The sequence below is a fragment of the Fukomys damarensis genome, unplaced genomic scaffold, assembly GCF_012274545.1.
Source record: "Fukomys damarensis isolate Sample0158 unplaced genomic scaffold, DMR_v1.0_HiC HiC_scaffold_31, whole genome shotgun sequence".
NCBI lineage: Eukaryota > Metazoa > Chordata > Mammalia > Rodentia > Bathyergidae > Fukomys > Fukomys damarensis.
The window spans coordinates 2,273,655-2,294,162 of NW_022900943.1; the positions used below are offsets into that span (position 1 = coordinate 2,273,655).

Here is a 20,508-nt window from a genome sequence, read left to right on the forward strand (position 1 = left end):
GGTGCCCTGGAACCTTCAAGGAGACCAGTGAAGACCCACAGGCTCTGTCCTTACAGATGGAGGGAAGAGGTAGGGCTACTGGGGCCAGCTGACAAAGTATTTAATGGCACTGAATGTCTTTCCAACTTTCAGGCCAGAAATCCTACTACAAATACTCATGCTGATGGCGAATCCTACATAATGTGGTTTGGTAAAAGATGCATCCTCAGGGTTCTGGAAGTTCCATCACAGGTGTGGGGATAATTAAATGGTACAGCACACAGCTTACTGCCCTTAGAACTACTTTATTCTGTTGTTCAAATATAAGTTTAATCAAAGTGACTTACGTGTTCATATGAGGTTCATAGGTGAACATATGAGTTCAAACAATATCACGTGCCAGATTCACTGGGCTGTAAGTTTAGCAGATGACGACACTCAAGTTTATTCATTTGCTTGTACTTCTCAGTTTGTTGATCTTGGAGCATGGAGGTACTTTAAGAAACTGAAAGGAAGTAGAGAAGTATATTTTCTGACCCCTAAAGCCCAATGTTTTTGGTTGTCCTTTGAGGCTTGAAGAGCAGGTTCCCAGCACTGGGCTCATCCTTGAAAAACATTGCTCCAAAGTTGATTTTCCCTCCTTTTCCCACACAGAAGTTCCATTTCCTTAGTTGGGTGCTCTCAGGCGAAGGAGAAGACTGATTAACTATCTCAGGAGTAAGGTTTGATCGATGAATACCATTTTCCATTTAATCAGTCGCAGTGATTGTTACTATTTCACATATATTCCCAAACCATAGAGACACTTTCCAAACACCAGGCTGCAGCACAAGTCAGTGATGGTTCCTGTCCTCGCAGTGCTTACAGAGTAAAGGAGGAAGAGGGAGAGGTGCCCACAAAAGCCAAGCTGTTACTCTAACGAGGGAATGAAGGCACAGTGGCAGATGACTCAAAATTGGAGGATTCTTTTTGGACAGAGGCAAATTCTCACCCTGTTTTGCCTCCTTCTATGCCTGAATATGGACAGGGCAGTAAAGAAAAAGGAAAGAAAAAGCTGTTTTGCGTCTGCCACTTCCGGATCCAGAGACTGAGCTTCCTCCGTCTGCGGTGTCCGGGCAGCAGCACCTGGGCAGTCCTGCGGGAAGCCCCCCTCGCTCTGCCCGTCTTCTGGCCTCTTCTCTCCCTATCTGCTACCGTGCGGCTTGCCCACCCTCTACGTTGGAGTATTTGCCTTTCCTTGATGCTTTGTTCTTCTGGCTGACACCGTCCGGTGTGACTTCTTTTGGTCAGGCTGACTCCTGCAGAGCTCCGATATCTCCGGCAGGTTTTCAGCCCCTTCTCATCCGGGCAGCTCCCTTCTAGACGCCACGGCGCCCGTGAACACGGTCATCCTCCCACTTGCCACAGTGCTGTTTTCTCTGTCCGCATCCTCCAGACCGATGAAAACACGAGAGACCATGTCATATTTAAGGGCATAGTGGGGAGATGGACAAAGACAGCACAGGATCCCCAGGGCAGCCAAAGGCTTCTGCATAGGACTGCAGTGGTAGACACACGACACCGTACGTGTCCAGTGCAGACGACACAGGAATGGACCATGACGTAAACAGTGCACTCAGTGAGAAGGACCTGGTCCTGCAAATTCATCAGTGGTGACAGCTGCACCACTGTCACGTGGGCAATGGGAGTGCTGGGTGATCTTTTCAAGTGTCGCGCACAGATAACTTTTTACCTAGAAGTGATTTCAGAGCAAAACCGACTTTTAAGAAAAAGGATTAAATACAGTTACTGTTGTAGACAAAATATAAAAAAAAAAAAATCAAGAGCATTTATTTCCACTGGTTTCTCACTCAAAGGCCTTCTGAAGAAAGAAAAGACAGAAAGAAAATTATTCTTGAATATCTATAATCTAAGAAATAATGGACTCAAAGAAAATGGAATATTTTTAAGTATTTCTAAATAAACATTGACTATATGAAATGTATAAATGTGGGGTTAATAAAGACGAATGAACAACAATAGAAAATATTCACTGCATAAAACATCTAATCTGTGGGCTTAATAAGCATAGATCGAGAACACTTGACGACAATAACAGAGTGAAAGTTCTGCAAGGAGAATGATTACACAGTAGGCAGACACAGCTGCTACTCGCTTGTGGCTTTAACTATGCATATTAAAATCGAGGGTAAACCAATATATTTAAAAATAGCTTTAGACAAATGAGAAGTAAAACTATTAGGAAGAAAAAGAACAATAAAGGTACATGCTGCTCCAGAGCTTATGATGCACCACACAGTATTGTAATCAGTTTCTAGTACCCCAGGAGCCCCATTTTACAGACGAGAAAACTGAGGCCCAGTGAGGTTAAATGACTTTCTACGTAGCTAATAATTCAGAGCCAAGCCCGAACACAGACAGTTTGGCTCCAAACTTCTTTCTCTTCACCGCTGTACTCCACTTCTTGTGATGGTTAAAGAAAGTCAGTCAGTAAAACTCTTCCCACAAAGAAATTTACAGGCAAGATTTACTAAATATGAAATCAACAGACCATCCCAACCTAAAAAAAATGGTTCCAAAGATTAGAAAAGGAGGGAACAATTCCCAATTCATTCTATCAAAACCATATTAGAATTGTATAGAAAAGAAAATAATTTATAAATATAGATAAAATATAGATGAAAGGTTCAAAGCAACAGATTAGAAAACCAAATCAGAAGTAGGCAAGCAACATGTTATGAACAAGTTGGGTATATTCCAGGAATGCACCCAGAGGATTGGACAAAATTTAAAAGGTTTTATAATATCAAGCATTGGCAGACATGGAAAAAGAAAATATGTAAAAATCTCATGGGAGTATGAATTGAAACACTTTCTTTAGAAAATTTTAAAAAGCCGGGAATTTAGCTCAGTGATTCCAGTGCCTGCCTCACAAGCACAAGGGCTTGAGTTTGATCCCCGGTACCACAAAAGAAAAGAAAAAGAAAACTTAAAAAAGTGATAGGGAAAGGGTACAAGGATAAAAAAGAATGAAGATGTGTTATGTACACACACTATCTTCTCAAAATACATGTAATGTTTATGTGTGACACACATAATAAACACTAAAAAAGACGAAAAAAACCTGGCATTATTGTGTAAGATATCACGTATCATCTTGTTTTGTATTATTTTGCTTAGTATCATTTTCTCTGATACATATTCTCCTTTTTCTGGCTTCTATAAGTTGATAGGTTTCTCAGTTGTTTGAAAGTTATAGTTATTTTCTTTCAGTGTATAAAATTTAAAATTTAATTCTATGTGTCAACTTAAATTCTCTATAATCTATTTCATTTTTTTCTTCTTTAATGCATAAATATTAAATGATGGCAAATTACGGTTGATAATAGATTTACTAACTCTGTTGCTTTTTTAAATTACTGTCATAATAAAGAGTCATAAACTCAGGTGGTTAAAGCAACACAAATTTATTACCTCACAATTCTATAGGACAGAAGTCCAGAGAGAGCAAAGCTCAATGGGTTATTTGCTTGGAGTTTTACAAGGTCAAGTCAAGGTGTTGGAATAGCGGAGTCACTTTTTGGACGGTCTGGAGATGAATCCACTCAGTACTCACCCAGGTGGTTGGCCAAATTTGGGCTTTTGAGGTTGAAGGACAGATGTCCATGTAGGACAGATGTTAGCGTCTGTAGCCTTCTCCGTGGCTCTCCCTAATGCCCCTCCACTTCAGAGCAGAGCTGGTGTAGAAATGCCTCTGTGTGCTTGGCGTCTCTGGTTTCATTTGCTACACTTTTTTCTGTTCTTTGCCTGGGGAAGTTCTCTCTTTTTAAGGCGTCATGTAACTAGACCAGGCTCTTGGACAATCTGGGATACTCTTCCCCTCTTAAGGTCTCTAACCTCACTAGTGTCAGTAGGCTTTCTCTGGCTGGTGCATGACAGACATCCACAATTCCTGGGCATGAGGGCACAGATACCTTCGGAGGACCATTGCACTTTCCAAACTAACTGTCGGATATGTTAGGGGATTGTGAAAATGTAAACAATCTTCCATTTCACCTGCTTTTAACATAGCAAAATGTTATTTGGCACTCAGACAATGTCTGATTGTCCAGAGCAGCTGATTCATAGAGTGACTCGGTGGTCCATGTAGAAGGTCGGAACAGTGCTGCTCAAAGCTGAATGTCCGTACAAACAACTGCCGATCTCCTGCAGCAGAAGACTCTGATTCCAGAGCTGGAGTGGGACATGAAGTTCCTCATGTCATTAGGAACCAGGCATTGTCGATGCTGCTGGGCCCCAACACCCTTTGGGAAACAAGGTTTTAGGACACAACTTTTTCTTGGCACTAGAGCAAGCAAGGAGAAGAGCTTGGAGACCTCACAATAGTCCTTGGTTGCTTCACCAGAGAGTACTGCTCATCACTTGCAGCCCTGTTTCCGGCCCGCACACCTCGTGTGGCCTAACCTCAAGGGGCTGGAGTTCAATACTCCCAGTGAACTCCTCAGTCCAAGAGAAGCAGAAGTATCAGCAAAGAGCAGCACTGTAAAAAGCAGGCACATCCTCACTCTCACACCCTTTCATTGCTGTTTTCTATGTCCACGTGCCCCAGGGTCCACCTTTACTTCCCCACATACATCTTATAGTGATTATTTTAATAAAAGCCTGTAGGCAGTAAATTCTCATCATGGTACAGCAGGACATATTTTTATTTTGCTTATTCTCATCCTTGAAGGTTGAAGGTACAAAATTCCGCAAGTTCTTTTCTGTTCCTACTTTGAAGACTTTTACTAGCTATTTTCTAGACTCTGTTGTGCCTGAGACGTTTCTGCCTTCTCGTTCTTCTGTAAGTGATCTTCTTGTTGGACTACAATGCTGATGTTGGACTATATGTCTGGAAATGTATTTTTATTTTGCTTGGTTAGCACTTTCAATGTAACTCTAGTCTGAGGTCTCTTTTCCGGAACATTCTAAATGACATCCCTTCCAGTCTATTTGGAATTCCTATTGGATGTGTGTAGAAATGTTTCATTCATTCACTATATCTCTTAAGGACTCTTTTATGATCTATACTCTGGAATTTGTGTCTGTACCCTGGATAAAGTTTCTAATCACTATTTTCATTTTTTTCCTCATTCTTTGTTTTTCTTCTGGAATTTATATATGAATATTTTGATTTCAATTACTCTATTCCTTTATTGAAATTTTCTAACATTTTCTTTTACTTATCCATGCATTTATTATTTTATTTATTCTTTATTTTTCATAGTGGTTAGTCAGCGCTCAGCATTTGTGGTAATTATGTTCTATTAAGTTGCCATAAACCCTGAATTAGTAAATACTAAATCACTTTGCTCCGACAGAATTATGAGTCTTTAAAATGTTGACAACATTCTAGTCAACTTACTAATAGATAACATTATTTCATGTGTTTCTGTTCCAAAGATATTACTGATTTATGTCTAATGGCATAACTCGCATATAAGAGCATTATAATCCATGCCTGAAGGAAGTTTATCTAAAACATATATTTTTGTCTACAAGGCACATCACAGAATTCTTGAGCTTAGAAACACAGATATCACTTCAGTACTGTGATCAGGGACCATTTTAGGAAGGAACCTCACCCCCAAAAGTACAAAGACCAATGTGAAAACCTTGGCTCTACATAGACCACACTGGGAGCACTGAAGCAAGTAGGGAGAACCTCTCTGTCTATGTTCAGCTACAGCAGGAACGAGCTCTTTGGGTCACTCAGATTTTTCACTGCCTTTCCTGTGTCTACGATCAACTACTAAAGTGCACAAGCATTGATGTAGGGTTAACAAATTTTAGTGAGTAGGCAAATTCACAATTATCAATTCACAAAGAAACCAATTGTAATGTCGTTAAGTAAATTTTAATGTCCAACTTTCGTATAACTTTATCTGGAGAGAATCTTAATTTTCTTGGCTTCCCTGGTGTTATATTTCTTTCATGTGTTTTGGAATTTTTATTTGCAGGCTCATTTTCAGTGGAAAGATTTTTTTTGTTTTTCCTTTTTTTCCTCTGTTCTTGCCTGTTCTAATAATTTTATGATTATCTCCATGTGGTTCACACAATCCTCAGTCCGGAATCAAATAGGATACTGGAAGTTGGAGTTTTAATTCATAATGAGAAAATTGCCAGTCCAGTCCCAGAGCTGACTGTGGTTTGGTAGCATTTCAGTTCATGATGTTATATCGGTATCCACCAACCAGCCTTTCTTAGACCCACAATTACAGACGACACTTTCATCTCAAGCAATAAATTATTCTGTTGTTGTTCTCCTCTTTCCTCCTCCCCTTGCAAACACCCTCCCTTCTCCCTCTCCCTCTCCTCCTCCATTTTCTTCTCCTTCTCCTTCTTCAATTCCCCAGCTCTCTTCATAACGAAGAACCGTCCAACCTCCTGACGCTGATTTCTCTACTGGCTTCTCTCCTGGATTCCTCTGTTGGGTCAGTTTCGCTCTTGTCATCTCACAGGAGCTGAGCCACTTTCAGACGTGGAGCCTTGAAGCTGTATTGGCCCCACGCATCAACTTGGTTTTAGACTCCATTTTTACCTTGTGGCATTTTTATTTTGCTTTTGAACCTGGTTATGCCATTGTTTTATCATTTTATATTTTGTCTGACATTGCTGCTTGTTTAGAAAGGGGAGGATTAACAGATTAAATTGAAGTATTCTGAACTTCTTCCTTATTCTTTTCCTTTATAGTTTATCTTATTCTACAATGGATTATAAGTATATTTTTATCTTTGTTCTCTTTCTTCAATTGTGAAACATTTGAGAATGGAATCTCTAGAAATTCTTTTTCTTTAATTTTTTCCTAGGATAATGCCTTGAATATATTCAATAAAACTCAATTAAATTGAAACTAACGGACTTGAATTCAATTAAACAGGAATAAGGAAGCACGTATCAGTTTGTTGCAAGAAACAACTCCTTGGCCATTAAAATTATACAAAACATACTAAGATGGAGAATTTCTTACCAAGAAAAAAACATCTTACAGAAGCTAAATGACTTCTTACAGTGGTAGCATAAAGCAGGGATTTTCAAATTCTCTTTTAATTGTTGTTGGTGCAGAGTTACTTTCCAGAAGAAGAAATCTTGCACAGGACACTAATAAAGCAGGTCAAAGCAGACTGTTCTGGACGCAGTAGGAGTGGGGCTCTTGGAGGCTGCTGCTTGGCCGTCAGCACCAGGGATGACACCATGGTGGTGACAGGGAAGACAGGTCTATGAAAACCGCGAGTTTGGTCTAAATCATTTCCAGTGTCTATGTTGATTCAAAGCAAAGGATGCCCAGCAATAAAAAAGTTAAACGTTGTAAATGACGTGTTGTAAAATCCATCAATACATCATTGAAAAGCTTCTATTTGGAGAAAGATGAGTTTTCTTCCTCCTGTGAAGACCGCACTTCTTGGGAACAGGAGGCCAGGACACTGCAGAGAGAGTGTGGAGCACTGAAGCACATTTACTCTGTGCGTGGAAAGCAGACCAAGTGATGGCTTCACCCTTTCCTCTGCGATGACCACATTTCACTCAGAACTTGACACCGCTTTGGAAATTGGAGCTAAATATTCCCCAAGAGCCAGGATGGCTACTGCTCACAGCAAGATCGTAAAGAAAAGTATAACCAAGCCCCAAGATAACCTCTTTAAATTTCACAATTTCCTCTGAAGAGAAAGAGGATGTTTAAAATACAAAGACAAATAAATTAAGGCTAACATCTTTAGAATTAGAGTACAAGTCCAAGAATTATGGTGCAACAGCCTTTGTACATAATACCCGGCCCAAAGCTCTGCTAGTGGTATCTCAGAGGGCAACCCCGAGGGTTCTGCTGTTTGGATTTCCATAAATCTTGGCGCTGATCTGAAGACTGAATGTTGCTTATCATTTCTAGGCTCATAGAAGCCAGGCAGGTATCTGCAAGTCAGGAGCCTCTGCAGGGAGCCGGCCTGGTTTCATTCTACAGGGCGCTCTGCCAAGGGCTGAAGGGCAGCAGTGACGACCGTCTAGATCACTGTCAAGTCCCTGCCTCAAGCGTCTGTCTGGCTCGTGAGAGGCCGACATGCAGCTCATGAAACTAAGACTCGAGAAAGCAGATTCTGAAGAGTACTGACAATAATTTACATCCACCCAACAGGCAGAGGGGCTCAGAGGGGAGTGGAGCGGACTGTGTTTTCAGCAAGAATTCTTGGATTTGTTTTTTTCTGGTGAATTTAATTTGCACATTTAAAATTCTCTGTGGGTCATGAACTTCTAGCCCTGCAGAATTATAATTGCTGCAGTAAACTTATTTGAATATCTCTTTTCTTTAAAAGAATATCTATTGGGAAAATGCTGGAGCCTTGATTTTTTTTTCTATCTCAGTCTCATTACTGGCTGAATGATAGTGGATACCATCTACACACCTCCTGAGGTATGGGAAATGATTATGGATTTTGTTTGACATTTACGAATCTGGCAGGCCCGCTTTTCCATAGTGTGACCTATTTATCTCTTTAAATTTTGCGATTTTTTTATCTGTAAAATTGGGGTAACAGCCATTTTCCAAGGAGGTTGTGAGGACTGAGTTATGGGGTGAAGAATCATTAGGCCCCACACCTGTGCCTAGGTCTAATGCCCTGAGGGTGACGACCTTGCCCGGATCGTTTTGAAGTATACAATCAGTCTCCATCCTCCTCTTTAATAAGGAGGATCATGGCCCAGACAGGTTGAAGCTGTTTACAGGGTCTTAGAGTTGGGGCTCATATCAGATATCCCCAATCCAGTACATCTCAACTCTGTAGAAAACGATAGAATCACCTTTAACTCTCTTCATCAGTTTAAGACTTAACTGGTGAAAAATTTTTATTTTCTTCAAAAGTCCATCTGGTCAGTATGGTACCTTGAGCATTAAGATTCACATCTGCTAGGGTCTAGGGGAACCTTCATCTTCGTGTCTCGATGTGGCAACTGATGTTGGCAGCACTGCAGGGAATACATTCCAGGCTGACCCTGCTCCCTTCATGATAAGAGCCTTAGGAAGGCAGACGTGTGACTCTGACCCCAGGAGTCTACACAGAGCCACACAACCCCTACGAGAGGCTTTGTGATTTCTTGCCACCAGCATCACATGAGAGAGCTGGAAGATACAACTCTTCAGTCCAGGAAAGCCAGCTTGTACCCCTCACTGGCCATTTCCCGCTCTCACCACTGCTGCCTCTGATGGTCTCTGTGGGATGATGCTGGCTTGGGAAAAGAAAACTGATCAACTTTGGGGAAAATACAGGAGAAGGGTGTCATCAAGCAGAAGCCGCCATGTAAACATGCTGTATTTTGTGTCTTCAATAATTTGGAACTCTTCATATTGGCTCGTGTCACAAACAAGAATGAAAATTTTCATAGCTAAGAAGTTCATTTCTTCTGGAAGATAATATTTAATTTTAATTAATGTTAATACTGATGGGATACTCGGGCTTCTGTTTCACTGGCTCTGTCTCCTCTATGGAAGCAAGAATCAAAATGTACTGAGTTATCACTTGTGTATTTCCATTATTGCCAAGATTCCTATACAGGAATACTATAAAGTGAGTATCCCTATTATTTCCATTTTATGATGGAGGAAACTGAGGCTACCAGAACTTAAAGAGCTTGCCTCCACCCATAAAGTCAGAAGGTAACAGAGCTCCCAAGCCTGCACGCCTCCCAGAGCACTGTTCATACCAGACCTCGCCTGTGAGAGCCAAGGGTTGAAGTGAAGGAGAGAAACTGAGAGCACATCACAAAGACGGGAGAGAGAGAACTAGGAAGAGTCCTATGACAACATGTCAGAAAAATCAATAAGACAGAAGGAAATGGGACAGCGGCGGGGAGAGGCCCAGGGAGGAGGGCAGAAGGCCCAGTCGGCCGGAGTCTGCATGGTGGGAGCCAGAGCCTGGCCGGCTGCCGGGCAGCCACACTGAAGAGCTGCTGCCCCAGAGCCACAAATGAAGGAATCTGCGAATCATTAAAATGTTTATTTCTTTATGCCACAAATGATAAAACAGTCATAAAATACGAGGGTTTTTTTTCCGAGTAATTGCTGTGAATATTTTTGACCATCATTCTACAGGCTCAGTGTTTAACTAGTGAAAAAGAAATGATGTGTTTGAACCAAAATCAACTCCAGTTGTGGACATTTAAAGATTAATTTATCTGCAGGATGCTCAATGCTTATTTAGTATTGGTGCTATCATAGGTTGGACAGGGGCTCAGTCTTCAGAAAAACAAAAATCACTCATTGTTTCTTGTGGAAAATTGTTTTTCTTTGTTATCTAATTTCTTCATTAATAATAGTAATAATAATAATAATAATAAAAATAACATGAGTCAAGTCTGAGAAATCAGATGTTTTCAAATTTTTTCCCCAGAGTATATCCTATTTTTTTTCCAGTTATGGTAATCTTTTCAGTGCCAAAAGGAGACGAACACACGTAAACCACAAAGTCCTATAGCTATTTTAGTTACCATTCTGCATTTGTCCTAGCTTGTGACAAGTTAGACTTCTTATGGTAGATATTTATTGGTCCCTGGAGATCAAATTCTGAGGCTATACAGCAGTTCCAATCAAATATTTGTCTGGCCAAGAAGAGCCAACCATAACAGCTGCACAGACCTACCTAAGAACTGGGCACTGCATCGAAAGTCTGTTTTTCTTTATTTCAGCCAAAGGAAGGGGCACTGTAAGTCTGTAGTTCAGCTAGAGATGAGGTCTGATGTTTTTGTTCCAGAATACCTGGAACTTGTCAGCAGGCAAAACAATCATAAGTTCCCCATGAGGCCTCAGAGCAAGGCTGGTCTATAGAATTTCAAAGGGCCCTAGTTACCACTTTTTAAAAATAATGTATTCTCCCAGCAAGTGTACTTTGTTAGAAGACAGGAGGAAGCTCAAATAATGTAGCAGTTAGTTTGCTAGGGCTGCTAGAGCAAAGTACCACAGACTGGGTGGGTTAAATGCCAGAAACCTATTTCCATGCCGTCAGGAGGCTGGATGTTCCGGAGAGTGCACCAGCAGCATGGGCTCCTTCTCCTTGGCCAGAGTGGCTGCTGCTCCCTGTGTCCTCATGCAGTAAATGTCTATCTGCTTCCTAATCTTCCCTAGTCCAATGACCTTTAAATTAATTACCTCTGTAAAGAAAATCTCCAAACAGATTCACGTTTTGAACTACTGGGAGCCCACACACAACTCAGACTGTAGCAAATCAGAAAGAACAGCATCAATATAACCAAATCCAACATTTTGCTGAGTGCTTTCTAGATATTTTCTCTTGTACTCCTTAGAAAAATCCATGAGGTGGGATTTTTCAGGGCTTCCAAAACGAATACTGAAGTCAATGAATAACTATAAAACTGCTTTCTCTCATTTTATTTAAAAATTCTACTAATACAGGAATATGGACTAATGGTCAAGAATTTAATGCTACGATGGTATACAGAGTCAGAAGTGAATGCCCCTGTCATGCAGCCGTGCAGAGCTCCTGTAGGTCAGGCAGTCACTGTGGTCAGTTTGCCACACATCTTTCGTGAGGTCCAGGTCACCTACCCAGACCTGACTCACTTCAGGGACTTCTGAGAGCTGCAGTTATCACAGATTTCACTTCCCAGCTGGCTTTTTGTAAACCCAGCAAGTCAACTTGGAAGGACTTTACAATTTGGCAATACAGACCCCTTATTCTGTGCGTGTGTATGTGTGTGCCTGCCTGCGTGTGGAGTTGGGGACTGAACCAGGACCTCTCACGTGCTAGGCAAATGCTGTCACTGGATGCATCTCTAGCCCTCCCTCGATCCTTTTCAATGTGTGGACAGCGTTCGTGACATAATCACAGCACTGCTGATTTAACCAGTCCCTTGCATTTGTTTTCTAACTCACACACACGGCATTCAGGTTCTCCGTGTGCACACACGTTCAAAGGTATTTTTTAACAGGTGAGGACATTGAGGTTGAAGAAGGCTAACACGTTTGTTTAAAGCATGAAACTAGCAAGTGGAGCCTCATACTAGGCGAGGCCATGCTCTTCTCTTTCTGCTCTTGGTCCTCGTGTCCAGGAGACTGAACAGGGAAGCACATGCCTTGCAGAACACCATCCCTGCTCCCGTCCACGCCTCGCTCCAGTCTCTCAGAGGCTCCTGAGTGTAAAGTGCACGTGGGATATGAAGGAGGGGAGAGCTTGGTCCCGATTTTGCTGTCAGTATACAAGTGGGGACTTACTACAGTAAAGCTACCGGGAGAAGGCACATTTTAGCAGACTTTACAATGAGAGCAATATCTTTCTCAAAGACTGCAGTTCAAGGGAAATTCCTGTTTCTCAGCTGCACAGAAACAGGAGGGTGCCTATGGGTGGCTCTGTTGAGAACACAGCATGAGTCAGCAGCAGGAGAACCAGCCGGGTCCCTGGGAGCCACGGGCCTGTTGCGGGTGGAGGATTAGGAATGTTTGTCAGGAGGAAATCAACGTTCTTCCACTCAGAACTTCCCCACTTAGCAGACATCCTACTCGAGGTAAAACCCTTCTGCTGCCTTTTCCATCTTTTGTCTGAGCCTTGGGTCTGAGAGAAGAGAAGCACAGAGAGGGCGAGAGCAGTCCTCTTTTCTCCTGCACAAGGACCACGCACCTAGGTGGGAGGCCAGGGACACAGCCTCAAGAGTGTCATGCGGTGGACCTGAATAGAAAGCAAATGAGTTCTACTCTCCCTTCTCAAGACTTTCTCACTGTAGCTAGAAAATCCTTCATCTTTCAAGGCTCAGCTCAGCTCAGCTGTCACTCTGTGTGTCACGCACTGGTTCTTCACAGTTCCCAAACTTTATTCATGTCACCATCACTGTCTTGGTGATTTTTTTTGTACCCCTTGGGCCAAAACGAATACCTACCAGTTCTACTTAATACATGGGTAGGTCCAAACACCTAGTGTTGGATTTGTGTCCTAACAGTTTAGCATGCATTTGAAAGAGCTGTATACCTAACCTCCAAAAGTAATAACAACAACTCTCACTTGCCCGTGGGATGTGTGTGCCCGTCAGGCATGGCACACGCTTCCAGCCCTGAATCACATCGGACAGTGCCGCCATAGTTCCTGTCCCATGTTGGTTACCTCACAGTTCTTCATCGATATAAAAAAGAACCCAACTCTGTAAAGAGGAGATGTTGTAGAAAAGAATTCAGCGTGCCCTTGTGGCTTGAGGTGCTCAACAGAACAGAAAAGCCCTGTGATTTTCTTGAATACTGAAAACAACCCATGAGTCTGCTGTGTCTCCTGGCTCACAGTTTCAGAAGCCCGGAGACAGACACTCGAGGCCAGGCCCTGGGTACACAGTGGTGATGGAATCAGATCCTTCCTAGCACTTTGTGCACCTAACCATGGTGATGGTTGTTAGGGGGCTTTTGTGAAGTGACTGGATCATGACGCCTGACTCTAGATTAGCCCACTGACTGGTGCAGCACAGCTCTGGGTGTGGGCGATGGATTTACTGAAGAGGGAAACCCCATCCTGGGTGTGTGTGGCACCAACAAATAGGCTTGTAGCCTGGGTGGAATAAAAGGGAAAGAAAAAGGAAAAGCCTGCTGCCTCCTGCCTGCCATGCCATGCACTGTTTTTCTTCTGGCCCGCCTCCCTGCCTTGGAGCCAGCCAATTACAAACTGAAACCTCTACAAACTGGGAGCTAAATAAGCCTTTCCTCTGACTTGTGGGTATCAGGTGTTTTGCTCCAGCAATAAGAAAGTAATACAATGGTGTATATCATACTTTATTTAGTTATGTGGATTTGTTTTTTCCATTAGTCTCTGATTTCCTCAAGGACAGGTAGTCTAGCTTTTCATTGATAGCTGCAGCCCCTGTCACTGGTACGGCAGAGTAAGAGTTGGGGACTCAGTCATTTATATGTTGGTTAAACAAATGATTAAACTACAGAATGAGTTAATGAGCATGCAAACAGACAAATGGCCCTGACAAGTGATATCCTGCTTTATTTTTCAGCTACTAAAATATGAACAAGATTACTGACTAGAGATGGCCCAGTGTACAGGCTCCTGATTTACTCTTGTAGTCATTATTTAATACAACATATATCTGAACTGGAGGATATGCCACTGTTTTGAATACTGTTCCAAAAATTTTTTTTCTTAGTATGAGAGTAAAGAGTTATCACTTCTTTTACACAACCCTTTACACAAACCAGCAAATGTTGCCTGACATCATGTCATCCAAAGACCCTATGAGAAACATGGACACAGAGCCAAGTGGGATTTTATCTTAGTAAGCTTGTGAACAAGTCTATGAACACCATGGATTTTCACAGCTCCAGAGACGAGGGTCAAGTTGAATGTCAAGGAGCATAGATGGGGTGAGAGCTTAGCCTCTGCTGCTCACAGTGGCCCTCTTCAGTCTGACTCTACTTTACTGCTAGCTATAAATCCTTTCACCACAGAATTTCTGGTCACTACACCAACACGAAAGTCTTTGTCAATCTGCCTTCAGATCCAAATCCTTGGTTAATCAGATGTACTCTTAAAGAATTGTACAATTTAAGAGCTAGATGGGACTGGGACCTTTGAGGCTATTTGGTTCAACAGTCTAATTGGATACAAAACCTGACACCCATGGAGTTATAAACTGGCCAGGACCATGCTGTTCTTTCTGGCCATAGCAGATGCTGCCTTTGTCTCCTGTTAGCATGGTGCATAGCAACAGAGCTGGAGCCCATGAGTGAGTTTTATTAAACTGAGGGCAAGGTAAAGTGTCTTAGGAGAAGATACCCCATGTTTAAAATTCCCAAGTCTTCCCCGCAGTGCTGCTCTAGTCCCAACCAGCATGTACACTCTCCTGGAATTGCAGCTCTCTCAGTGGGCCTTTCTGTTTCACCGTCTTCCCGCCATTCCCCAGTGACCTGCAGTTACCCATATCTTTTAAAGTGTAGGTCAGATTCTATTTTCCCTGCCTAACATTCCTCAGTTGATTCACTTTGTACTTAAAATACAGTCCAAACACCTCCTAACATCCTGAACAGCCGAGCTCTTGCCCATCTTCAATTTTATTTTTTTTATCTCCCAATAGTCTCCCCCTCATCTGGCAGACTGGCGAACCTGTAGTGCATTATTGTGTTCTCCTGTTAAGACAGAAGATGTGAGTGCAGAGTTGTGTTTTCTAAACTGAATCCTCAACACTCAGGTGTATCTGCAGTGTTGGCACCTTGCGATAAATAAGTGGGCTTGGGCTGCAGTCTGGTCCTGTTTCTGAGAGGTTCGCCATCGCGGCTCCAGACGCTGTTTTCACGCTCGCCTGCACTCACCACATTGTTTTGCCCCGCCTGTTCCCTCTGTGCTGATTGCTCTTCGTGGATATCATGGACATTCTCGCCTGTGCTTTCTCCCCACCGTCCCCATGGCGTTGCTCAAGCAGCCTTCCCTGACTATTCAGATCCGAAGCGAATAATTCTCAGCATGGCACTGACCACTACTTCATATATTTTCCTTTCAAACAGCATGCTTGCATATGTATATATTCGTTTTTCTTCATTAGAATGAAAATTTGAGCAGAACTGGGCTTTGTTCACCAGTTTATCCAAAGCTGAGAACAATTCTCTTGCTTCATGAATATTTTTGTTTTAAGAACAGCAAAACATTACAGTGGGGCCATGTGAGGAGAGGAAAGAATTTAAGAACACCAAAAGCTATTCCAAGCACCTCCTGGCCGTTATGTTGCTAATTACAGTCACTGTTTGCTAAGTGTCAACAACTGTGGAGCTTGGAAGTGAAGGAAAAAGCTTATAAGCAATGGAACAGTTCTCTACATAATTTGGAAGTCAGGTGAAATGTCAAATTAATAAATAGGAGATCAAATTTGAGGTTTCATATGAGTAAACATGCAGAAGTGAGCTACAGAGACCTTTTTGGGGGGGTCTTCTTGAATTCACTCAGCTGTGGTTAAATCTCCCAGATTAAATGGCCTACTTGACTGATTAGCTAGTCACAAATACTGTTTTTCCCAGTAGCATCCTTCGTCTTCTCTTTCAAGAGGTGGGTTCTTGCTGTTTCTTTACAGAAGAGTAGATAACTATAATATGGAAAAGATTAGATGAGCTATGTCCTCAAGAATGAAAACAGTCTTACTGGAACTGCTAGAAACAGTAAGAACCCACAGAACTATGTAAGCATTAGGGGGATTCCGACTTTCACGCACTGATATACAATATCTGGTGATAGATTTTCAGGCCAAACAAGCTGGCAAACCAAACAAGCTGTATTGTCCAGGGTCCAGTATCCTGAACAGAAGTAGACAAATGAACGACGTGAAAATTTCCATTGAGCAATTATGCTTATTCCCCGTCATCATACCTCCTAGCTCCTGGTACTCAAGTTAGGCATGACAAAGCATGTGTGATCCTTTCCATTCAATTTAGTCTCTCATTTCATCTGGACTTTGGCCTTCGGTCCCCTCCAATGCTCACTTCCTGACCCTGGCTTCAGCATCTCTCAGTGCATCTGCTCAGGCTCAGACCCTGCTGGCTACATTCTCCGTGAGACCAACCTTTCTCATCCCAGCCAGCAGCTCCGTTGCTGCCCAGGAACCTTCTTTCCTGCTTTGCCTGCCCCCTCCCAGCTTCTCCGGTGCTGTTCCAGGCCTTCCTGCTCACTTCCTGATGTCCAGCTTGCTTCTCTCTTCCAAGCAGGACATGTATAGCTTTTCCCTTGATTGAGGTTACTCTTCTTCTTGTCACCTGCGGCCTTCTCTGTGACTGTGGCATGGCCCTGAGGGTGCCCTTTCCTCCTCACACCATCAACTTCTCTTCAGGTGAGCTCTTCTCTCAGGGGTCCTACATCGTATACACACAAACACACACCACCACCACCACCACCACTAACAACAACAACAACAACAAGCATGAACCCTTCTAAGATTCTACAAATGAAGCCTCTCTGTTAAAACCTTTATCAAAACAGTGGTTTGAATATCCCTTCAGGACTCACAGTGAAATCTAGTAGCCATTCCAATGGTGTTAAGAGGTGGGCCTTGGACAAGCGCCAGGCCTGGGTCTCCGCCCTCACAGGAGCAATGGCGCGGTTCCGGAAGTGGGTTGGTGGAGGCGGGGTGGGTTCCTGGTAAAAAGGATGAGCTGGCTTCATTCTTCATCTTGTCCCTACTCTGCCCTTCCACCATGTCACAGTGGAGCACAGGGGACCTTCCCAGGTTTGTGCTACGCTCCTGGACCTCTTTGCTTCCAGAATCAAGTGTTGTCAAACAGACTTCTCATATTTATAAATGGCTCAGCCTGTAGCATTTGGCTATAGCAAGAGAGAAATGGACTGAGACCAGTACCCTAAGCTTCCATTGCATCTTTTTTTCTTTGTTTTTGTTTGTTTGTTTGCTTTTTGAGATAGGGTTTCACTATGTAGTTCAGGATGCTCTGGAACTCACTGTGTAGCCCAGGCTGGTCTCCAACTCACAGCGATCCTCCTGCCTCAGCCTCCCAAGTGCTGGGATTACAGGCGTGTGCCACCACGTCTGGCTTCCACCTTTAGTTAACACACTTTTTATTGCCTCTAGCCTTAATTTTGTTCCTAATGCCCAGCAGAAATTGCTCTCCTATTGGTTTTGTTTTATTTTCAGTCTTCAACCACTTGGCAATATTTTTCCCACCGAACATCTTTTAGGAATTCCCTCTTTTATAATGTCTTTTGTGGCTTATCTGACTGTACATTCTTTTCTATTTCAATGTAGAAACTCAACAAAAATTTTATTCTCCAAAAACTTCTCCTAATTGTATTATTCTGATAATGGCATTAACCAGTCTTCTAGAAGCATGAACTTTCATTCTGATTCAGCAAACAACTACTGTGTGCTTAATAAGTGTTAGGCAACAGTTCTAGGGACTAGGGTAACCAAAATTAGTGAGGCTCTTGCTTTCATAGAGTTTATATTTTAAAGGAGGAAGACAGAAAACAGAATAGCCAAATGATACAACTTTTGCTAGAAAGAAATGTTGTCAAGAAAATAGGGAGTGAAAAAATATTTTGAGGGAGGGGTTGGGCAGTAAGACAACTGAATCATGTGAGGTGGTCAGGGAAATTACTTTAGGAGGGGAGATTTGATCTGAGACTGGAATAACAAAAATGCCAATCATGCAAATATTGAGGAAAGAACTTCTTGAACAAAAAGACTAAGAAGTACAAAAGGTCTAAACATGCATATGCCTCTATGTGTCCTTTATTCCTACTTCAACACAGCACTAATTTCAAATGCTTGTTAAGCCATGAAGTGACAGTAATTTTGATCCCTCTTGACTCTTCCCTCCTGATTTAAGCCTTCATCCCTTCTTGTTCTGCATCCCCTTTTCCAGCGCAGCCCTCATACACTATAGAATGATGACACTTTCTAAAGTGAATGTCCATATCACACGTTCGGGACTCCCATCATTCATGGGAGCAGCGTAAATTTGGAAGACTATATTCAGATCTCTTTGTCATATGCCGATATGTGGTGAGATCAAAAGATATGGCAGATATATAAATATATAAAACTGTATTACAGTGAAAGACAGTTTGCCCTTAATCCGTCTCAAAACCCTTTCCCCTTTGAATAGACTTATGCCACCATTCCTGCCACTTCCTGAAGCAATACAGACGTCCTTTCATAAGTACCTTGAGTTGCACTCTCCTGGCTGCCTCGGCGTCCTGAATTGATTCAGAATGTTTGCCCTTCATAGCCATTTTGACGTGGAGGGAAGAGCTGGGAGTTGCACGGTGCCAGACCCAGTGGGTGAGGGGATGAGGGCTCACCTTCATGTTTTACGAGCTGTCCTTCTGGTGGATGGCCGTGGGCATCACATCTCATAAAACACTTGTGAAAGACAACCTCCAGAACTGCTTCAGAAAATGGCAAAAGGATGTTCACAGCAAGGAGCAATATTTTGAGGGGGTAATGGCAACATATCTTTTACTGTAATAAATGTTTTTAAAAATTTAACATTGACATATATTTTGATCATGCCTCATATAACCTTAAAATGCTTTTCAATTCTTGCACTTTATGCCGCACAATTTACTGAAATCAGTGTTCAGAACACACCTAAGCATTCCTGCTTGTGAAGCTGCCTGTTGTGTCTCCACGGTTCAGACTGACTCCCCCACAGCTAACGGGCCCAGGCTTGCCCTCTGAGCCCCACTTCAAACCTTTCCTTGGCACCTTCAGTTCCTCTGCTTCAGTCTAGGAGCAGCTTTGCTCCTCTGTGCCTTTTGCCACATTTTGCCCTGAAACACGGCCATCGTAACGGCGACCTTCCCTCTCTCCTCAGTGTTACAGTGACCAAGACCGTGGCCGCGTCTTCTGCCCTGGGGTGGCGTGGTGCCTTGCATGGTGGGCACCAGGTATTACATTGGCAGAGAAGTGAATGAATCCGTCCGATCTTGGTTTGATTACCTAGTGCATATGCCACCGTACCCCAGGTGCTGTTCCCTTTATCATTCCTCTGACTCATTTCTTAGGAGACCTCTGTGTAAAAAGACAGCAAACAGACGGAAACAGAGTCGTTGTTTTGAAATAGTCTACTTAGTTTCAATCTGGTTCAATGATCAAAAGTTTATATTGCGGAATCTTAAAATGACTGCATAACCAATACAATATGAGATAAATACTCTTAGGGAAATACGATCGATACAGGATGCACAAAACTTCCTAACACTTTCCAAGGTTTAAGAAAATACATCTTTGCAATCAAAGCACCTCATACTTACAGCGTTACTGCATGTTCTATATCTGATATTTCTTCCTTCACAGCTCCTAGGTCAGAAAAAGAAAGAAGAACTCTCATGACTAACCATGAAAGGCTCAAATGTTGGACTGTTAGAAGAAACAATTCTAAGTGGGCTCCGACAGGTGCACTATTGAATAGTAAACCATATATCTGAAGAAACTGCATCTAGAAATCCCTCTGCAAGGGTTGCACTGAGCCATTCATCCTGCTTCAAAGAGTTTACAGCAAGTATTGCTATATGTTAAATTAAAAACACTAAAGCAAGGCTTTCTGAAACATTTATGTTAAATGAATCCTGTTTGCTTAATTATTTCTTAATTAATTATATAAAACTGAAGCGATATTTCAGTGAAATATCACATGGAAAATATTGGACTTAATAGTCAACATGTCTTCTAGGGTATGCAAGTTCACAGTTCTTGAACAATTGCTTTTATTTCTAAAATATGGTTCATTACAGAGGTTTTGAAAAAGACAGATTATCAAAAAACAAACAAAGTCCCCTGTAGCTGTCTCAGGTAAAGAAAATCACTGTCACTTTGATTTATTTATCCCTTTCCCATGCCGGGTTTAATAGACATCCACAGAGCTCAGGCTACACACTGGGCAGTAAACTTACTCTGGAGAATACAAAGACTAATGAATAAGACTTGGTCTTTGCTATTAAGAAAACTAATCATAATTACAATTCAGTATAAAAATACTACATGGTAATTATGTCAGATCTTGAGAATGTTGAC

General features: G+C 42.2%; 1 protein-coding gene across 1 annotated transcript in view; it reads right to left on the bottom strand.

Annotated features, from left to right (window-relative positions):
* Positions 1 to 19,914, bottom strand: part of Adamtsl1 (ADAMTS like 1) — a 303,353-nt gene extending 283,439 nt beyond the window's left edge. Inside the window, exons 1-2 of the mRNA XM_033757645.1 lie at positions 19,889 to 19,914; positions 19,749 to 19,794 (exon numbers count right to left, since the gene is read on the bottom strand). Coding sequence (XP_033613536.1) covers positions 19,749 to 19,794; positions 19,889 to 19,914 — 72 coding nt within the window. The remainder of the gene's footprint in view (positions 1 to 19,748; positions 19,795 to 19,888) is intronic.
* Positions 19,915 to 20,508: the final 594 nt, after the last annotated feature.